Source organism: Eretmochelys imbricata, chromosome 11, assembly GCF_965152235.1.
Source record: "Eretmochelys imbricata isolate rEreImb1 chromosome 11, rEreImb1.hap1, whole genome shotgun sequence".
NCBI classification, from domain to species: Eukaryota; Metazoa; Chordata; order Testudines; family Cheloniidae; genus Eretmochelys; species Eretmochelys imbricata.
Window position 1 is genome coordinate 59,267,221 of NC_135582.1, and position 16,533 is coordinate 59,283,753.

At 42.9% G+C, this 16,533-nt stretch overlaps 1 protein-coding gene across 5 annotated transcripts in view; it reads right to left on the reverse strand.

Moving 5' to 3' along the window:
- HYCC2 (hyccin PI4KA lipid kinase complex subunit 2) overlaps positions 1-16,533 on the reverse strand; it is a 95,649-nt gene that overhangs the window by 21,768 nt on the left and 57,348 nt on the right. For all 5 annotated transcript variants that reach the window (XM_077830314.1, XM_077830313.1, XM_077830312.1 and 2 more), the window contains exons 10-11: positions 5,794-5,910; positions 5,063-5,150 (exon numbers count right to left, since the gene is read on the reverse strand). In XM_077830314.1, coding sequence (XP_077686440.1) covers positions 5,063-5,150; positions 5,794-5,910 — 205 coding nt within the window. The remainder of the gene's footprint in view (positions 1-5,062; positions 5,151-5,793; positions 5,911-16,533) is intronic.

The following is a 16,533-nucleotide window of genomic DNA, read 5'->3' on the forward strand; positions in this document are numbered from 1 at the left end:
CATTGTTCCCCGTGATTGGGGAAATTCTGGTAGAGGGTAGTCTCTCCTCCCAGTTTATTGGCACAGCATAAAATTCTCTACAGGGCCCACAAAAGGTCTGAGGAAAAATAAGTCAGTAGGGTAGTCATCTGCCCTTTGGAAAAGTGTAATAGTTTATCTTGGAAACCTCCCAAGTGAAAATAAAGGAGAATTTTACACAATGTATATGGATGTTCTCAAGAACAAGCAGAGTAATACTGTTGTAAAGTTTACAAGCTTCTCCTCTTTCCCTTTTTTATTACAGTTGGCCATGCTGCCATCCTCTCATCATCCAGGCATGTAACCTTGGGGTTATTTTTGACTCCTTCCCCTTCCTTGCCTCACACATGCAGGCCATTTCCAAATCCTGCTGCTTCTTCCTTTTCAGCATCTCCAAAATTCTCTCCATCCACAGAGCCAACTCTCTCATTACATTCGGTCTTGATTACTGCAACAATCTCCTCTGGCCTCCAAACACACACCCTGGCCCACTTCAGTCCATACAAACCTGATCTTCTTTGCCTGTTGTTTTGATCATGTAACATGCCTTTTCAAATCCCTCCATTGGCTTCCCATCTGACATAACATAAATTTTAAGATCCTTCACACCTTCAAAGTTGTACATAACTCTGCCCTTCCCTGCTTATCCTTCCTTGTCAAGCTTTGTTTCGTCTCACCCCCACACCCTTTTTGTTCTGCTATTGCTCCCAACTTCATCCACTTGGTTTGTGAGCGTCTCTTGCAATCCCCTTCCATGCATTCCCTGACGCATAGTATAATTTCCCTGCCTTCGTCTTCAGGGCTGTCCCTAGGGGGGTGCGGGGCCCTGAACAAATCAGCCCCACTCAGTGGCGCACGGGGCCAGGAGCCCAGGAGTGCTGCAGCACCCCCCTGCACTCCTAGTTCCTGCACCTATGTCTTCTGGGACCAACTGTGGCGGCCAATCACACCAGCCCACAGGGCCCCCCAAACCGCGGGGCCCGGAACGGTCTCCCTGATTTGCCCTATCCCAGGGACAGCTCTGTTCATCTGCACCCTGCCCATATTCCCTCTTAAAAACTCCTGCTGAGCTACTTATAGCAAATCAACCTGACATGGATATAACATGTACATTGTTGTTCCCCTTCCCTCATCTCTGCCTGTTTACGTTGTCAGTACCTCAGAACAGGGACTGTGCTTAATCAGAGCTAATGAAAAATCTCAGTGCAACAGCAGCACCAGAAAAATATGAACCATTAAGTGTGGAAGACTGACTGACAAGCACTTTCAACCCAGGTTGTGCTGCTCAGGGGAAAAGGAAGAGAGGAGAAATCATGCAAGAAAAATAGATCTGGTCCAGCAGGAAAAACTCGCTAAAAAATCCACTTGCATCAGCCCCAGCCCCTCCTGGGAGAAAAGGGATGCAAAAAAGATGCATTGCCTAACTTTAAGCACTGAAATAGGCTTCCAAGGAAGACTGTGGAATCCCCAGGATTGAGCTTTAAGAACAGAAAGAAAAGGAGTACTTGTGGCACCTTAGAGACTAACCAATTTATTTGAGCATAAGCTTTCGTGAGCTACAGCTCACTTCATCTATAGCTCACGAAAGCTTATGCTCAAATAAATTGGTTAGTCTCCAAGGTGCCACAAGTACTCCTTTTCTTTTTGCGAATACAGACTAACACGGCTGTTACTCTGAAACCTTTAAGAACAGGTTAGACCAAACGCCTGTCAGATATAGTTTAGGTTTACTTGTTTCTGCCTCAGCAAAGGGGCCTGGATGAATGATGACCTCTTGAGATCCCTTCCAGCCCCACATTTCTATGATACTATCCTGTCTTACTGCCTTATCATCACAAACCAGGCCCATTAAGGCCAATGAGCAGTGATCCCAACTGGAAAGGCCCGAAGACACTTCCTGGCGGAAGCAGCATTCTGTCTCTGCAAACAGAGCCTGCAACTATCAGTGACAAAGCAGAACAGGCCACAGGCCAGAAACATCCAGCCTTTCCCATGAGGAATATATGCTCAGCCAAAGTTAGTCAAATAAAAGAAGCTGGGGAACCAAGCAGTGACAGTATGGGATGCGGCTCTTAATCAAATTAACAGGTCAGCGGGCATAGCGATGCTTGTCTCTTGCTTACAATCAACCATTTTGCCCAACACACTTTGCCTGAGGGTGTATGTTTACTGGGGAAGCCTGCATATCTGGTTTTGCACTAAAGATTGGAAGTTCCTTTTGAAGCATTGTGCAGAGGACCTGAACTGATATAGGGTAGGTGCTTGATGGAATGATAGAGAGGCACTCTTTAGTCCACAGTAGCTGGGCAGGAATATAGCATCCTTTTGCTTAACTTCCCACTGTGGAAGCCCCTCCCCCAACATTTTCTTTGCTGTGAGACTGGCACAGGGCATTTGGTTGCAGCCACTTAGCTTTTCTTCCTGGACTAAGTTATATTTCTTGCACTTACTTTTCCACCTCAGGTACAGCCCCTGGGCAACACTGCAGGCGTTTGTTTACAGTCAGTCTTTTACCCTTCAATTGTTTTGTAGCTTACTGATGCTGCTATTTCGGTCATTTTTTCTGTTTAGAGGAACACAAAGGGACATAACCTTTTTTGTACAGGAGCACTGATCCACTACATGGAGTTTTCTGAGAAGAAACACCAAATACAGTGGGCTGTGATGTTGCTCTTTTTAATGTAGACCAATGACATTTCCCCAACTATGCCAGTGACCTGGTACAAATGTCTAAAAAAAATTAACTTGCACTCAAAGCTCTCCTGCATGGACTTCAGATAATTTGCTGTTGTCTTTACATATGCCAGAGGGGAGTGGGATTGAAAATCATACAGGAGACTAAATGAAGTACTTCACTGAGTGACAGCAATTGCTTTAAATGTTATTTTAAACGTGGTTTTATATTGCTGCTAGATTGCATGTGACTTCTGGAAAATTTAACTGGATGAAAGAGAATTGTTTGTTAAAGAACCAGAGGGGTCAACTGCCTTAATATGGAGCAAGACAAGAGACATGCAATCCATCTGTCCTAGAACTTAACTACAATTTTTGTAAAACATGCTTAGAAAAAGACAGGGCTTCCTGAAGTGTCCTTTGATATTTGCAAAAAGGCAGGCTGAGGAGGACAAGCAAATGACCAGAGAAGAAAAGAAAGGAAGTAGTAAAGAGCAGGGAGCGGGTAAGAGACAAGGCTATAACAATCACTAACAGTCAACAGAAACTACCAAACAGCTTGTTCGAGAGGAGAAGAGGAAGGAAACGCTTTTGTTAACATTGTAAAAATAAAGATAACCTAGAAGGATTTACAATCACTCAGAAGATTTTTTTTTTTAAGATGATTGTTCAGTTTTAATCAAGACTAAAAGCTGTTACACCATCTCAACTGAATTCAAATACAGATCCACATACATGCTTTTGTACTGTAGCATGTTCTGATAGGTGCCCACTTCCTCAGGTTCAATATTTAATTTAAACTTCCAATCTAATAGTGCAATGAGTCATTTCCTAAAGGAAATTGCTGTTCTAATCATTCACTGGATAAGATGTATTCAGAATGCTTCACTCAGAAAGCACAAAACTAAGTGTCCTAGCCAATATTAATTCATCACGAGAACAGTTTTATCACACTTATTGGAGAAGTGCAGAATTTACCTTGGGATTGGCCAAGAGAAAAAAGATCCCATTCAGTTCTTCTCTGCAAACAGGCCACTACTCTAAGTTATGGGGAAAAATAATATTTAGAGTAATCAAACTGATTAACAGCAAAGAGTCCTGTGGCACCTTATAGACTAACAGACGTATTGGTATAAGGTGCCACAGGACTCTTTGCCGCTTTTACAGATCCAGACTAACACGGCTACTCCTCTGACAAATTGATTTACTGTGTGTTAGTCCAGAGGACCACCACCAAAGCCTACTGCCCACATTAATTCCTGATCCAAATGCAGTGCAAGGTGCCAAAGACAATCCTGTTTCTACCTTCTGCTGATTTTGTCTCCTTACCTCAAATCTCCCCCCAACCTCCACCAGAAAGAAAAAATATTTAATTCCTCCTCTCTATTTGTCTCTCTTCTTCCCCTCAATCATATCCACCTTTGTCTGTCTCTCTGTTCCTCTTCTTTCTCTGTCTCCTTTTTTATTTCTCTTTTAGGGTCAGGCCAGCAACTGCAGTAGAAATTTTTTTAAAACGCTATATTCTTAGAGAAAAGAGTCTTCTCTGGAGGGCTGGCTGCAGATGCAATGGAATGGATTAAGACTGGGTGACAGTGCATTTAAGACTGCAGATAGCACTGTTGATAAAGTTTGTCCAAGAAAGTTCAGCACTATTCCATTTCTGCTCCTACCACCAAGAATGCTGTGGGTGGAGTCAGTTGAACAAATTCTAAACCCCGATTAACCACAGGTGAGCAGAATACCCATTTGTTCACCACCAATGTCATGTGATATCAGATAACTACTTAATTTGACCCCTTTGGATATGTCTACCCTGCAATAAATGACATGTGGCACAGCCTCAGCAGGGCCAGGTCAGCTGACTTGGGCTCATGGAGCTCAGGGTGCAGGGCTATAAAATTGCAATGTAGATGTTTAGGGCTGGGCTCCAGCCCGAGCCGGAATGTCTGCACTGCAACTTTACAGCCCTGCAACCTGAGCCCTGCAAATCTGCGTCAGCTGTCCCAGGGTCTGAGACTCAGTGCCAGGGGGTTTTTAATCTCAGTATAGACATATCCTAGTTATCTTTGTGTAGCTCTTGCTACAAGAGTGTATGTATTTTAAACTAGAACATTATATTAGGAAATCCTGTTTCCTAGCACCAAGGAGTTATTATAAGCGCTAAGTACCAGAGCTTAACACTTAAGCAAAAGAGCGTGATGTGAATAGTAGCTGTGTTAAAATATCAAGCATCAGATTACAAATAAAATTCTGGTTGGAATGTAGTAAATGGTTGTAACTGCTAACTGAACCTTTTAAGAGCAATCCATTTTATCAGCACATTCATATGTTTTTTAATCAAATAAATGGATTTCAGTGGCCTCTTCCTTACCAGCAGTGGCTGAGAGTAAAGTTCAAGCTGTGCTCTGTAAATTATGTCATCCAATACCTCCTGGCCAAGACCCCACTGTCCATTATATCTACAAAACAAAACAAACAAGACATTTATCATTCAGTACTTTTTGAACCCAAACCCTTCTCCTTTGTATCTACAAAGGATATATGCTAACACAGCATAAAGGAATAGATGGAGCGCTTAAGTTATTCTAATTGATATTACAACTAATTGTTCCCTCCCATCTCCCAGACAGAAGGATGTTATCATGGTAAGAGTCACAGTAAAGAGGGGTGGAGGGGCAACATTTGAAAGTTACATTACTTGGTATAATTGTTTCGGATTCGTGTGTTTAGGCTAACCCAGTGACTCCATGTCACACTGCCATTCCAGGGGACCCAGGTTTATCAGCTACCTTGAAGCTTGCAAACATTACACTGGTGAAGAGAAGGAATACTGTGGAAGTGACATCCCTTGGAGAGACGAGGAAACAAGGAGCACCACACTTCAGCACCCAGTGCTGGTGACTGAATGCTGATAAAGGCATTCCCAAAATGTCAGCTGGCCAAGATAGCAAGTCAAGGGAAAATAAGGAGATAAAGCAGTTGATCCTCAAATGAAGTGGTGGCTTAATTCTTGTTTTCATGCATAAAGACAGAGAGAAAAGAGGGTATTTTAATTCACTAGAAGCCATCCAACTCCTCCTCTTCCGAACTCTACCTACTTACATGGCATAATAGACACCTGTGAGCAGCTGCACCATGAAGTCAGGATCTAGTACCACTCTGTTACAGAATTCTTTCCAGCGTTTCTCATGCTGTCGTGGAAATCCACTCACGCAAAGCCTGGCAAAACACAGAATCAAAATTTTGATCTCATGAACACTTTAAGGAAACATGCTTTACATCCATCAAATGCGAGACACTCAGGTGATAAGCTCTGATTATTCTTCCAAACATTAACTGTTCTGTTTCTTGCTGCAAAGTCACATGTCAGCTCTTGATGCTTTTAAGCAAGTATCACAGCAGAGTCTAGAAACATTGGCCACAATTCCAGTAGTCTATCTTCATACACCCTTATTCACATTAGCTTGGGTGAAATCACCAACCAGGTAGTTATGAGTGTGGGAGACAGAACTTTCTCAGAAGCTAGCCAGAAGATGTGAGAACAACAGTGAATGTGCCTGAGATAGAATGTTTAGTTTAAGGCTACAGAATGGAGAGCTTATCTCCTCTGTAACATACCGTAACAGAATATTAATAGGTGAGTGTTTCATTTCAAAAAATAAATTGGGGCAAACAAAGTTGCTTTCTTTATGAAAAGAACTATTCTTTCAAATGGCATCTTTTTATATTGCCAACTCCTTGGAGCAGGGGCTTTGCCTTCCCCACATTCAGTTCAGCGCTGAAGCACATCATATATATTCAGTAAATATAATCACCACTTTTATTTAGAGCTTTGAGATCTGAATATCAGACAACATGGAAGCTGCACACAACCATTCTAATGTATTTAATGCATAAGTATTTACTCTTTATACTCACAACAAGGATTTCTTAGGCAAAGAGCTAATGTAACAAGCCTTAGCCCTTAAGAGCAAGAGAGACAATGGAGCCTAGGGGCTGATGATAAACATCTTAGCTCTTTCTTGCATCAGACGTTTCAATGCTCAACTTTTACAGTGAGTTTTACAAAATATTGAGTCTGGAAATTTCTATAAAGGTTCTGGACAGAGCTGGGAAAAGGCTGTATAAACACCTAACTCAAGCAAAGGGCACAGTGATGATATTGATAATGACAGAGGAAGGTATTGAGAATGGCAAATATTCCTTTTGGCCAGCACTGCACCATACACAATCCTCGTTTCAGTAAATACTGAAAATGGCATTTTGTACCACTTGTCCAGAAGAGACCCTAGATGCCTGAATATTTCTCTCTCTCTCATAACAGAAATATGAGGGAATGCATCTGGCTAAGAATAAGATAATCACTGTTTAATATACAGAATCATCTAGCCTAAAATAGTAAAATAATTTAATCTGGAGATTAACCCGAAAAATTTCTGGTTCTAAACCAATCCAGACACAGAATCTGTTATCTGATGTGTGTTTAATGGCCTATATAAAACGCATTGGTAATCCAGTTCCTTCCTCGTGGGCAAGGAGAGACATGGACAAAACCTGATAGCACACATGGCACTGCCACTAACTGGCAACTCTGGGCAGAGAAAGTCAGGAACGAACGGGCACGAACATCTAACCAATTGCTCTCCTCACTGTGCCAGTGTTCTTACAAGTCAGGAGGGAGGAACTTTGGAAGGAGCCAGGAGGGGAAGTTTCTATGTAATTATTCTGTGAATAGCTAGGGAACTTTTTTCCAAGTTTATTAAACCAGCACCTTTCATGAGCATAAAAATCACACGCTACAGGGGAAAAGGAAATTCAGAATGTTTTACAGACTAGCATGTCAAATGATGCTGATGGGAAGAAGGAGGTTCCTAAACTGACTTCTGAAAGGGTTTCTTTAAGGGGAACTTGCAAGTGTGTACACAAGTGAGTTCTTCACTCAAGGTTGTTTGCAATACAAGAACAAGCACAGACACTCACACATTTGTATTTACAACATATTCCTGAGGGTAAAAAACACGTATTCAGGAGGAAAAATGAAATGTTGAAGAGACCATTATACAGGGGCAGATTATGATCATTAGGTAGCAGGAATACTCAGGTTTATAAATGCTAGACCCAGATGAGTATTATCCAAGGAGTCTAGTGACAAGGAAAATTGGAAATCCATTGCACAGATTTCATAAATGTCATGGAGGATAAGAATACCAGACAACTAGAGAACAGTGCACTTGTGCCCTCAGCCTATCAGTTTTCCCATCTTTTTAAGAAGTGAGTGTTATCAGGGTGTATGTGGTTTTAGCTGGCTGCTATTGTTAGTCTTGATGGCTTTACTAGGTAAGGAAGGCTTTATTATTTTAATGCGTATGTTTTTTGTAAGTGTTTTACTGTACATTCACTTAGAGCAAATGTTTGGGTGCTTTAAAGTGTCATAAATAATTTAATAAGTGTAGCAATCATTTAAGAAAGAAAATAGGTTAACCCAGCAAGCATCTACAAACCTGGACGTCTAATTTCAGCTCTGGGTGAAAGGAAAAAGGAAAACCAAGTGTTGCATCAGAGGTACGACTTGCATGAGATGAAGAGCAGATGTATTTGTTCTGAGCTCTGGTCTTGTTTTTTTGGTAAGTTTCTTAGCTTCTTGTTCCTGGCCTTGTTAGGAACAAATTGTCAGCAGGTCAAAATCTAAAATTATTCCACCAAACAACTTGTTCTTTACTCCTAAGGCCTCTACCTCATATCCTGCTATCTCTAGAAAATCTGTTGACTGAGAACTTGAACATCAAAACATAAAAGTGCACTGACTTGAAGCCTTGCTGCACTTCAGCAGAGACTGGATAATGTAACAAAATAGTTGTATCATATTGAACTAATTTCTAATTAACTTCAGGATGCTGATGCAGCAAAATTGAAATGTGCCTCCTACTGACAAACTACATGTGTTCAGATAGGAAGATTTACTTAATAACCAACCCACTTGGTCATTTGCCACTGCCAATTCAGCTGAATTCTGGATGGAATTTAGTGGAGACATGCACTTAGAAAAGCAAAATTATTGGAAGTTAAATACAAGAAATACAGGAAAATCCACAGGGCAGATTTCCCAAGGCTATTCTCTGTACTATACCTACGCCTAAAACTGGATGGACCAAGGTCAAGGAAGTCTGAGGACTCCAGGCAGTGCCCAAAAATAACTGTCAACCTTTTCAACCATCTTTCAAAAAAGGTCTGAAACAATACAATAATTGACAAGATTCTCCACATCAAGTCATGGCTTCCTGAGCAAATGTTTCCTCTTTAAAAGAAGCTGCCACCCTCTGCCCTCCTGAAAAAAGGCATTTATAATCTACACTAGGAGCAAAAGGAGAGTTTATTCTCCTTGTGCAGTAACTGGAGTTCTTCGAGGTGCATGTCCCTATGGGTGCTCCACTTCAGGTGTGCTTACATTCCATGTGCCTTTGATTGAAGATTTTTGGTAGTAGTGTCCTTTCAGCCCACGCATGCGCCCTACGCATCCTCATACCCCACATGAGGACACCACAGTGTTGCACAAGTTAACCGCCCTCAATTCCTTCTCCACGGCAAAGTCCCACAGAGGAAACTCTGAAGCAGGAGGAGGAGGAGGGCGGGTAGTGGAGCACCTGTAGGGGGACACATCCCAAAGAACTCCATTTACTGCACAAGGTGAGTAATCTCTCCTTTTTCGAATATTGCCCCTATGAGTGCTCCTCTTCAGATGACTTCTAAGCTGCTGAAACTAGGCTGCAGTTGGCTATATACAATTGCATAGGCTCATCGCTTCGGCACAAAAAGAAGGGGATCTCATGTCTCCTCTTGTTGAACCAGAACATGCAGGCTAGATTGTCTGTCATAATTGTGTGTGTGTGTGTGCCCGACGGCAGGAAGAAGATACTGGCATTCCTAATTGCCCTCATCTCTAGGAGACTGATATGTAACCATATTTCTTGGACAGACCATTTGCCCTGAATGGTGTGAATCCCTAAATGTGCCACCCAACGCAAGAGGCATCTGTCATTATGGCGATGGTTGGGTTGGATGAATGGAACACCTGCACAGACATTGTTTGACTCTTTCCACCCATTCTATCCAAGAATTGGAAGTCTTGGCACAGTCAAGGAACTATGATGTGATTGGAATAACAGAGACTTGGTGGGATAACTCACATGACTCCAGCACTGTCATGGATGGGTATAAACTGTTCAGGAAGGACGGGCACGGGAGAAAAGGTGGAGGAATTGCACTGTATGTAAGAGAGCGGTATGATTGCTCAGAGCTCCAGTATGAAACTGGAGAAAAGCCTGTTGAGAGTCTCTGGGTTAAGTTTAGAGGCAAGAGCAAGAAGGGTGATATATTGGTGGGCATCTGCTATAGACCACCAGACCAGGAGGATGAGGTAGAGAAGACTTTCTTTGGACAACTAACTGAAGTCTCCAGATCTCAGGCCCTGTTTCTCATGGGGGACTTCAATCACCCTGAGATCTGGTGGGAGAGCAATACAGCAGTGCACAGACAATCCAGGAAGTTTTTGGAAAGGGTTGGGGACAACTTCCTGGTACAAGTGCTGGAGGAACCACCAACTATATGCTCCTCTTGACCTGCTACTCACGAACAGGGAAGTAGAAGCGAGTGGCAACCTTGGCAGCAGTGACCATGAGATGGTCGAGTTCAGGATCCTGACAGAAGGAAGGAAGGAGAGCAGCAGAATACGGACCTGGGACTTCAGAAAAGCAGACTTTGACTCCCTCAGGGAACTGATGGGCAGGATCCCCTGGGAGCCTAATATGAGGGGGAAAGGAGTCCAGGAGAGCTGGCTGTATTTTAAAGAAGCCTTATTGAGGGTGCAGGAACAAACCATCCCAATGTGCAGAAAGAACAGCAAACATGGCAGGCGAATAGCTTGGCTTAATAGGGAAATCTTCTGTGAGCTTAAACAAAAAGGAATCTTACAAGTGGAAACTTGGACAGATGACTAGGGAGGAGTATAAAAATATTGCTCGCATATGCAGAGGTGTAATCTGGAAGGCCAAACCACAACTGGAGTCGCAGCTAGCAAGGTATGTGATGGGTAACAAGAAGGATTTCTTCAGGTATGTTGGCAACAAGAAGGTCAGGGAAAGCGTGGGACCCTTACTGAATGTGGGAGGCAACTTAGTGACAGATGATGTGGAAAAAGCTGAAGTACTCAATGCTTTTTTTGCCTTGGTCTTCACAGACAAGGTCAGCTCCCAGACTGCTGCACTGGACAGCACAGTATGGGAAGGAGGTGAGCAGCCCTCAGTGGTGAAAGAACAGGTTAAAGACTATTCTGAAAAGCTGGATATGCACAAGTCCGTGGGTCCAGATCTAATACATCCGAGGGTGCTGAGGGAGTTGGCTGATGTAATTGCAGAGCTATTGGCCGTTATCTTTGACAACTAGAGGTGATCGGGGGAGGTCGTGGACGATTGGAGAAAGGCAAATATAGTGCTCATTTTTTAAAAAAGGAAGAAGGAGAATCCGGAGAACTACAGAGCGGTCAGCCTCACCTCAGTCCCCGGAAAAATCATGGAGCAGGTCCTCAAAGGAATCCATTTTGACACACTTGGAGTAGAGGAAGGTGATCAGGAACAGTCAACATGGATTCACACAGGGCAAGTCATGCCTGACCAACCTGATTTTCTTCTATAATGAGATAACTGGCTCTGTGGATATGGGGAAAGCAGTGGACATGACATACCTTGACTTTAGCCAAGCTTTTGATATGGTCTCCCACAGTATTCTTGACAGAAAGTTAAAGAAGTATGGATTGGATGAATGGACTATAAGGTGGATAGAAAGCTGGCTAGATCATCGGACTCAACAGATAGTGATCAACATCTCAATGTCTAGTTGGTGGCTGGTATCAAGCAGAGTGCCCCAGGGATTGTGGATGACACTAAATTGGGGGGGGGGGGGGAAGAGGTAGATATGCTGGAGGGAAGAGGTAGGGTCCAGAGTGACCTAGATAAATTGGAGAATTGGGCCAAAAGAAATCTGATGAGGTTCAACAAGGACAAGTGCAGAGTTCTGCACTTAGGACGGAAGAATCCCATGCACTGTTACATGCTGGGGAACCAACTGGCTAAGCGGCAGTTCTGCAGAAAAGGACCTGAGCATGACAGTGGACGAGAAACTGGATATGAGTCAATAGCGTGCCCTTGTTGCCAAGAAGGCTAACCGCATATTGGGCTGCATTAGTAGGAGCACTGCCAGAAGATCGAGGGAAGTGATTATTCCCCTTTATTTGGCACTGGTGAGGCCACATCTGAAGTATTGTGTCCAGTTTTGGGCCACTCACTATAGAAAGGATGTGGACAAATTGGATAGAGTTCAGAGGAGGGCAACGAAAATGATTATGGGACTGGAACACATGACTTATGAGGAGAGGCTGAAGGAACTGGGCTTATTTAGTCTGCAGAAGAGAAGAGTGAGGGGGGATTTGATAGCAGCCATAAACTACCTGAAACGGGGTTCCAAAGATGATGGAGCTCAGCTGTTCTCAGTGGTGGCAGATGACAGAACAAGGAGCAATGGTCTCAAGTTGCAATGGGGGAGGTCTCGGTTGGACATTAGGAAGAACTATTTCACTAGGAGGATGGTGAAGCACTGGAATGGGTTACCTAGGGAGGTGGTGGAATCTCCATCTTTAGAGGTTTTTAAGTCCCGGCTTGACAAAGCCTTGGCTGGGATGATTTATTGCGGCTGGTCCTGTTTTGAGCAGGGTGTTGGACTAAATGACCTCCTGAGGTCTCTTCCAACCCTAATCTTCTATGACCCAGAGAATCTTATATTTGCTGAGGGATGACACCAGTTTTTTCAGGATGTGTTTGTTGGGAGTGCCATCCTGTGCCAGCCCTGGAAACATCGAAGCTGTAACCTAGCACGTTGGGTCAGAAAGGTACAAGCTGCCATATATCCAAGTAGTTGAAGGCAAGTTTTTGTTGAAGGCTGGGGACTGACTTGAATTTTTGAGCTGAGGTTTGTTCAGCCTGTCCATGGGAAGCTAAGCTTTGGCTGACACTTTGTCTAAGGAAGCCTCTATGAATTCTATCCTTTGCACAGGGCTCAAAATTAATTTCTTGATGATGAGATACAAACGTAGTCTGCGAAACAGGGACAATGATGTCTTGGTGGCGGAGAGAAGCTCTTTGTCAGATTGGCCCTTGAGTAGACACTTGTGAGAAAGGATGAATTGCCACATAACAGGTGTCCAATTTCCTAATTCTAATGAAGGAATTTTAGCTGCAAGAGAGTCACCCATCCTGAATTTTTGTGTTTTCACAAAGCCATTTTTAGGAGTCTTAGATCTAGAATTGCTCTCCATACCTCATTCGTTTTTGGGACCAGAAAAACACCTCCCCCAGCATTGAGCTGGAACTGTTTCTATGGCTCCTATACATAGAAGGGAGTTGATTTCCTGTTCTAGCAAGAGCTCATGAGAAGGGTCCCTGAAAAGGGACAGAGAAGAGGGTGGATAGTGGGGAGAGAGGTAAAATGGATGGATTATGTAATTTCCAACACCAGTGTGTCGGATGTGATCTGATCCCATGCGGGCTGAAAGTAGAAGAGACTATTTCCAAAGAGGGGAGGAGGGGCGGGAACAGGTAGAATGGTGTAGCTTGCACGTTGGTAGTTTGGGGTTGTTCCAGACCCTTGATCAATCTGCCAGAACTGTCACTTTGATGATGATGAAGGCTAAGTGATGGACGCACATGAATGGATGGTCTATGAAACCTTGGCTTCCCTCTGGGCAGCTCAATGGGTCTTTGAAATCCTGAAAATGGCTGAGGACGGGATCTGTGCACCATTTGGAATCTGCTAAGCTTTTGTTTTCTTGCAGGTGTATAAATCCCAAAAGACCATAAAGTGGCCCGGGAATCCTTTAAGAGATGCAAAAATTCATCAGCGGATTCAGCAAAATGTTTTGACCCATCAAAGGAAAAGTTTTTGATGGTGTTTTGGACCTCTCTTGGGAACCCGGAGATCTGGAGCCAGGATAGTCTATGATCATTGCTGTAGAAATGGAATGAGCAGCAGTCCTAGACGCACACTGCTTAGGCTCATTCGCCGTGGCGTCCTGCTTCTACAGCGTGAAGGAGGTTTGCGGTACTGAGGTATATTTGGCACCTTCGGTCTTAGAGAAGCCCAGAGCCCCAGGTCCAGAGTTGGTACCAACAGAGCGTGGAGCCTCAGCGGTACCCAGAGCAGGACATGAGCTCTCCCATGCAGTCTTAGCCTCTGTCTCCTCAGAGTTTAGGGGTATATTCTGTCACAGTCTCCTGGCCTGGATCCGAGGCCAGATGGAGAGAACGCTCCATCATTAAGAGCTTAAATTTTATCTCTCTTTTCTACATGACTCTGCTTTTAAAGGGATATGCATCCCCCATCCCCCAAACAGCAGATATGCTGGGAAAGCCTGACACTGACCAGGAAAGCTTCCCAGCAATTGAGGCAGCGTTTGAAACTCAGAGGTCCTGGCATATCCTGGGATGACAGGGATCTTGGGACAAAAAAAGGTCCCTCGTCCCCCCCGCCTTGGGGAAAGATTATAAACCAGGCCCCTTTACAAAATCAACTAAATATAATACATTAAAGAAAAGGAAAAGAAAATATTAGACTACAGAACAAGCTTTTAATAGCAAAGTGGACACTCTAATGCTCCATCTCAGACCAAGGTGGTTGAGAAGGAATGGAGGACAGTTAACCCGCTTATATGTTCTCAATGTGGGGCAAAAGGATGTGTAGGATGCATGCACGGGCCAAAAAGACCCACCAAAAATCTCCGAAGACACGTGGAGTGTAAGCACACCTGCAGTGGAGCACCCATCGGGACACTACTCAAAGAAGAAGAACAAGAACTTGAAACTATAGTGAAGAACATAATTATCAGACACATAGATGAACACGATTTGTTGGGGAAGAGTCAACATGGTTTTTGTAAAGGAAAGTCATGCCTCACCAATCTATTAGAATTCTTTGAGGAGATCAACAAGCATCTGGACAAAGATGATCCAGTGGATATGGTGTGCTTAGATTTTCAGAAAGCCTTTGACAAGGTCCCTCACCAAAGGCTCTTAAGAAAAGTAAGCTGTCACGGGATAAGAGGGAAGGTCCTCTCCTGGATCAGTAACTGGTTAAGAGATAGGAAACAAAGGGTAGGAATAAATGGTCAGTTTTCAGAATGGAGAGAGATAAATATTGGTATCCCTCAGGAGTCGCTACTGGGACCAGTACTGTTCAACATATTCACAAATGATCTGGAAAAAGGGGTAAACAGTGAGATGGCAAAATTTGCAGAGGATACAAAACTACTCAAGATAGTTAAGTCCAAAGCACACTTCCGAGAGTTACAAAGGGATCTCACAAAACTGGTTGACTGGGCAACAAAATGGCAGTAATGGAACATTTGTAAGGTAGCAATTCATACGCTTCATAACAAAAACCTTCTGAGATGTTTTTCAAAGGCAAGTTTGTGTTATTGTGGTACTCTGGGATTTTATAAGACGTTTTAGGTTTGTAGTTGAACACTGAAATTTGAAGAAATATGGTACATTTCTACATATTAACAAATTCTAAATCAAGGAACATTAAGAAAACACTTTCACTGATTTATAAGTGGAAAATCAGGCCTGACAAATTTCTGCACATTACTTGCATTGTTGCACAAGATGAAAGAGTGGACATGATTTACCTAAATTTCATAATACACTTTAATAATGTACCACAGAACAGAGTGACTTACAAAGTTAGAAAGAAAGTATGAGACAGGAGATCACAAAATTGGTTTAAGGACAGGAAACAGAAGGTGCCAATGAAAAAGCCATTCTGGATGGGGGTGGGGTGATATAACAATCAGTTTTAGGATCACTTACTTCAAATATGTATACAAGTGATTTTTGTGGTGTAGGGGACAGAATATCATTTCAAAACTAGTTACATACACTGAAAGAAAAAATCAGAAGGCTTAGAGGTAAGCATTATTTATTATTTATACAGAAGTGTACTAGGCACTTTATAGAAGAAGTAAAACTCAGATTCCTGCCACAGATGTCTAAAATCCAGATGATAAATTATGATAAAAGAAGTGGGGGTAGCAAACAAACAGAACGAGGTGGGAAAGGGTGAGCTAAGATAAGAGAACAACAATTTACACAATTACTGATTTGCATACCTTGATAGCCACATGACTATTTTTAGCTCACTTCTTGTAGGCATCAATCCAGAAGCTAGGGTTTTTTTTGAGGGGGGCAGGAAGAGACAGGGAGAAGGTGGTGCACGGGTGAACAGGAGTTTGGAGGCTCTCCACAAATGTGTGAAGTGTATATATAGTAGAACTTGGATGCAGGGAAGCTCAGTTTATGGTGAAACTGAATAAAATTTTCAAACTATTTCAAAATGTGCAAATTACTATTCCAGTTACGGGGAACCATTTTCCATAGTGAAATTATTCAGTGTTAAAATTCAGTCCATTGTTATAGGTTTTATTCCACTCTATATCTGAAGAAAGGAAACATTTCAAATGTAAAGAAGTATAGTACACTTGGCCAAACTCAGCCGTGGTATAACTCAACTGAAGGTGACAGAAGTATGTCAAGGAAAAACTCCATTCTGTGAGATTCAGGAACAAAGAAATTGTAGAAACAACAACTAAAAAAAAAAAGACTAGAATAGGAACATAAGAACGACCATACTGGGTCAGACCAAAGGTCCATCTAGCCTAGTATCCTGTCTTCCGACAGTGGCCAATGCCAGGTACCCAGAGGGAATTAACAGAACAGGTAATTATCAAATGATCCATCCCCT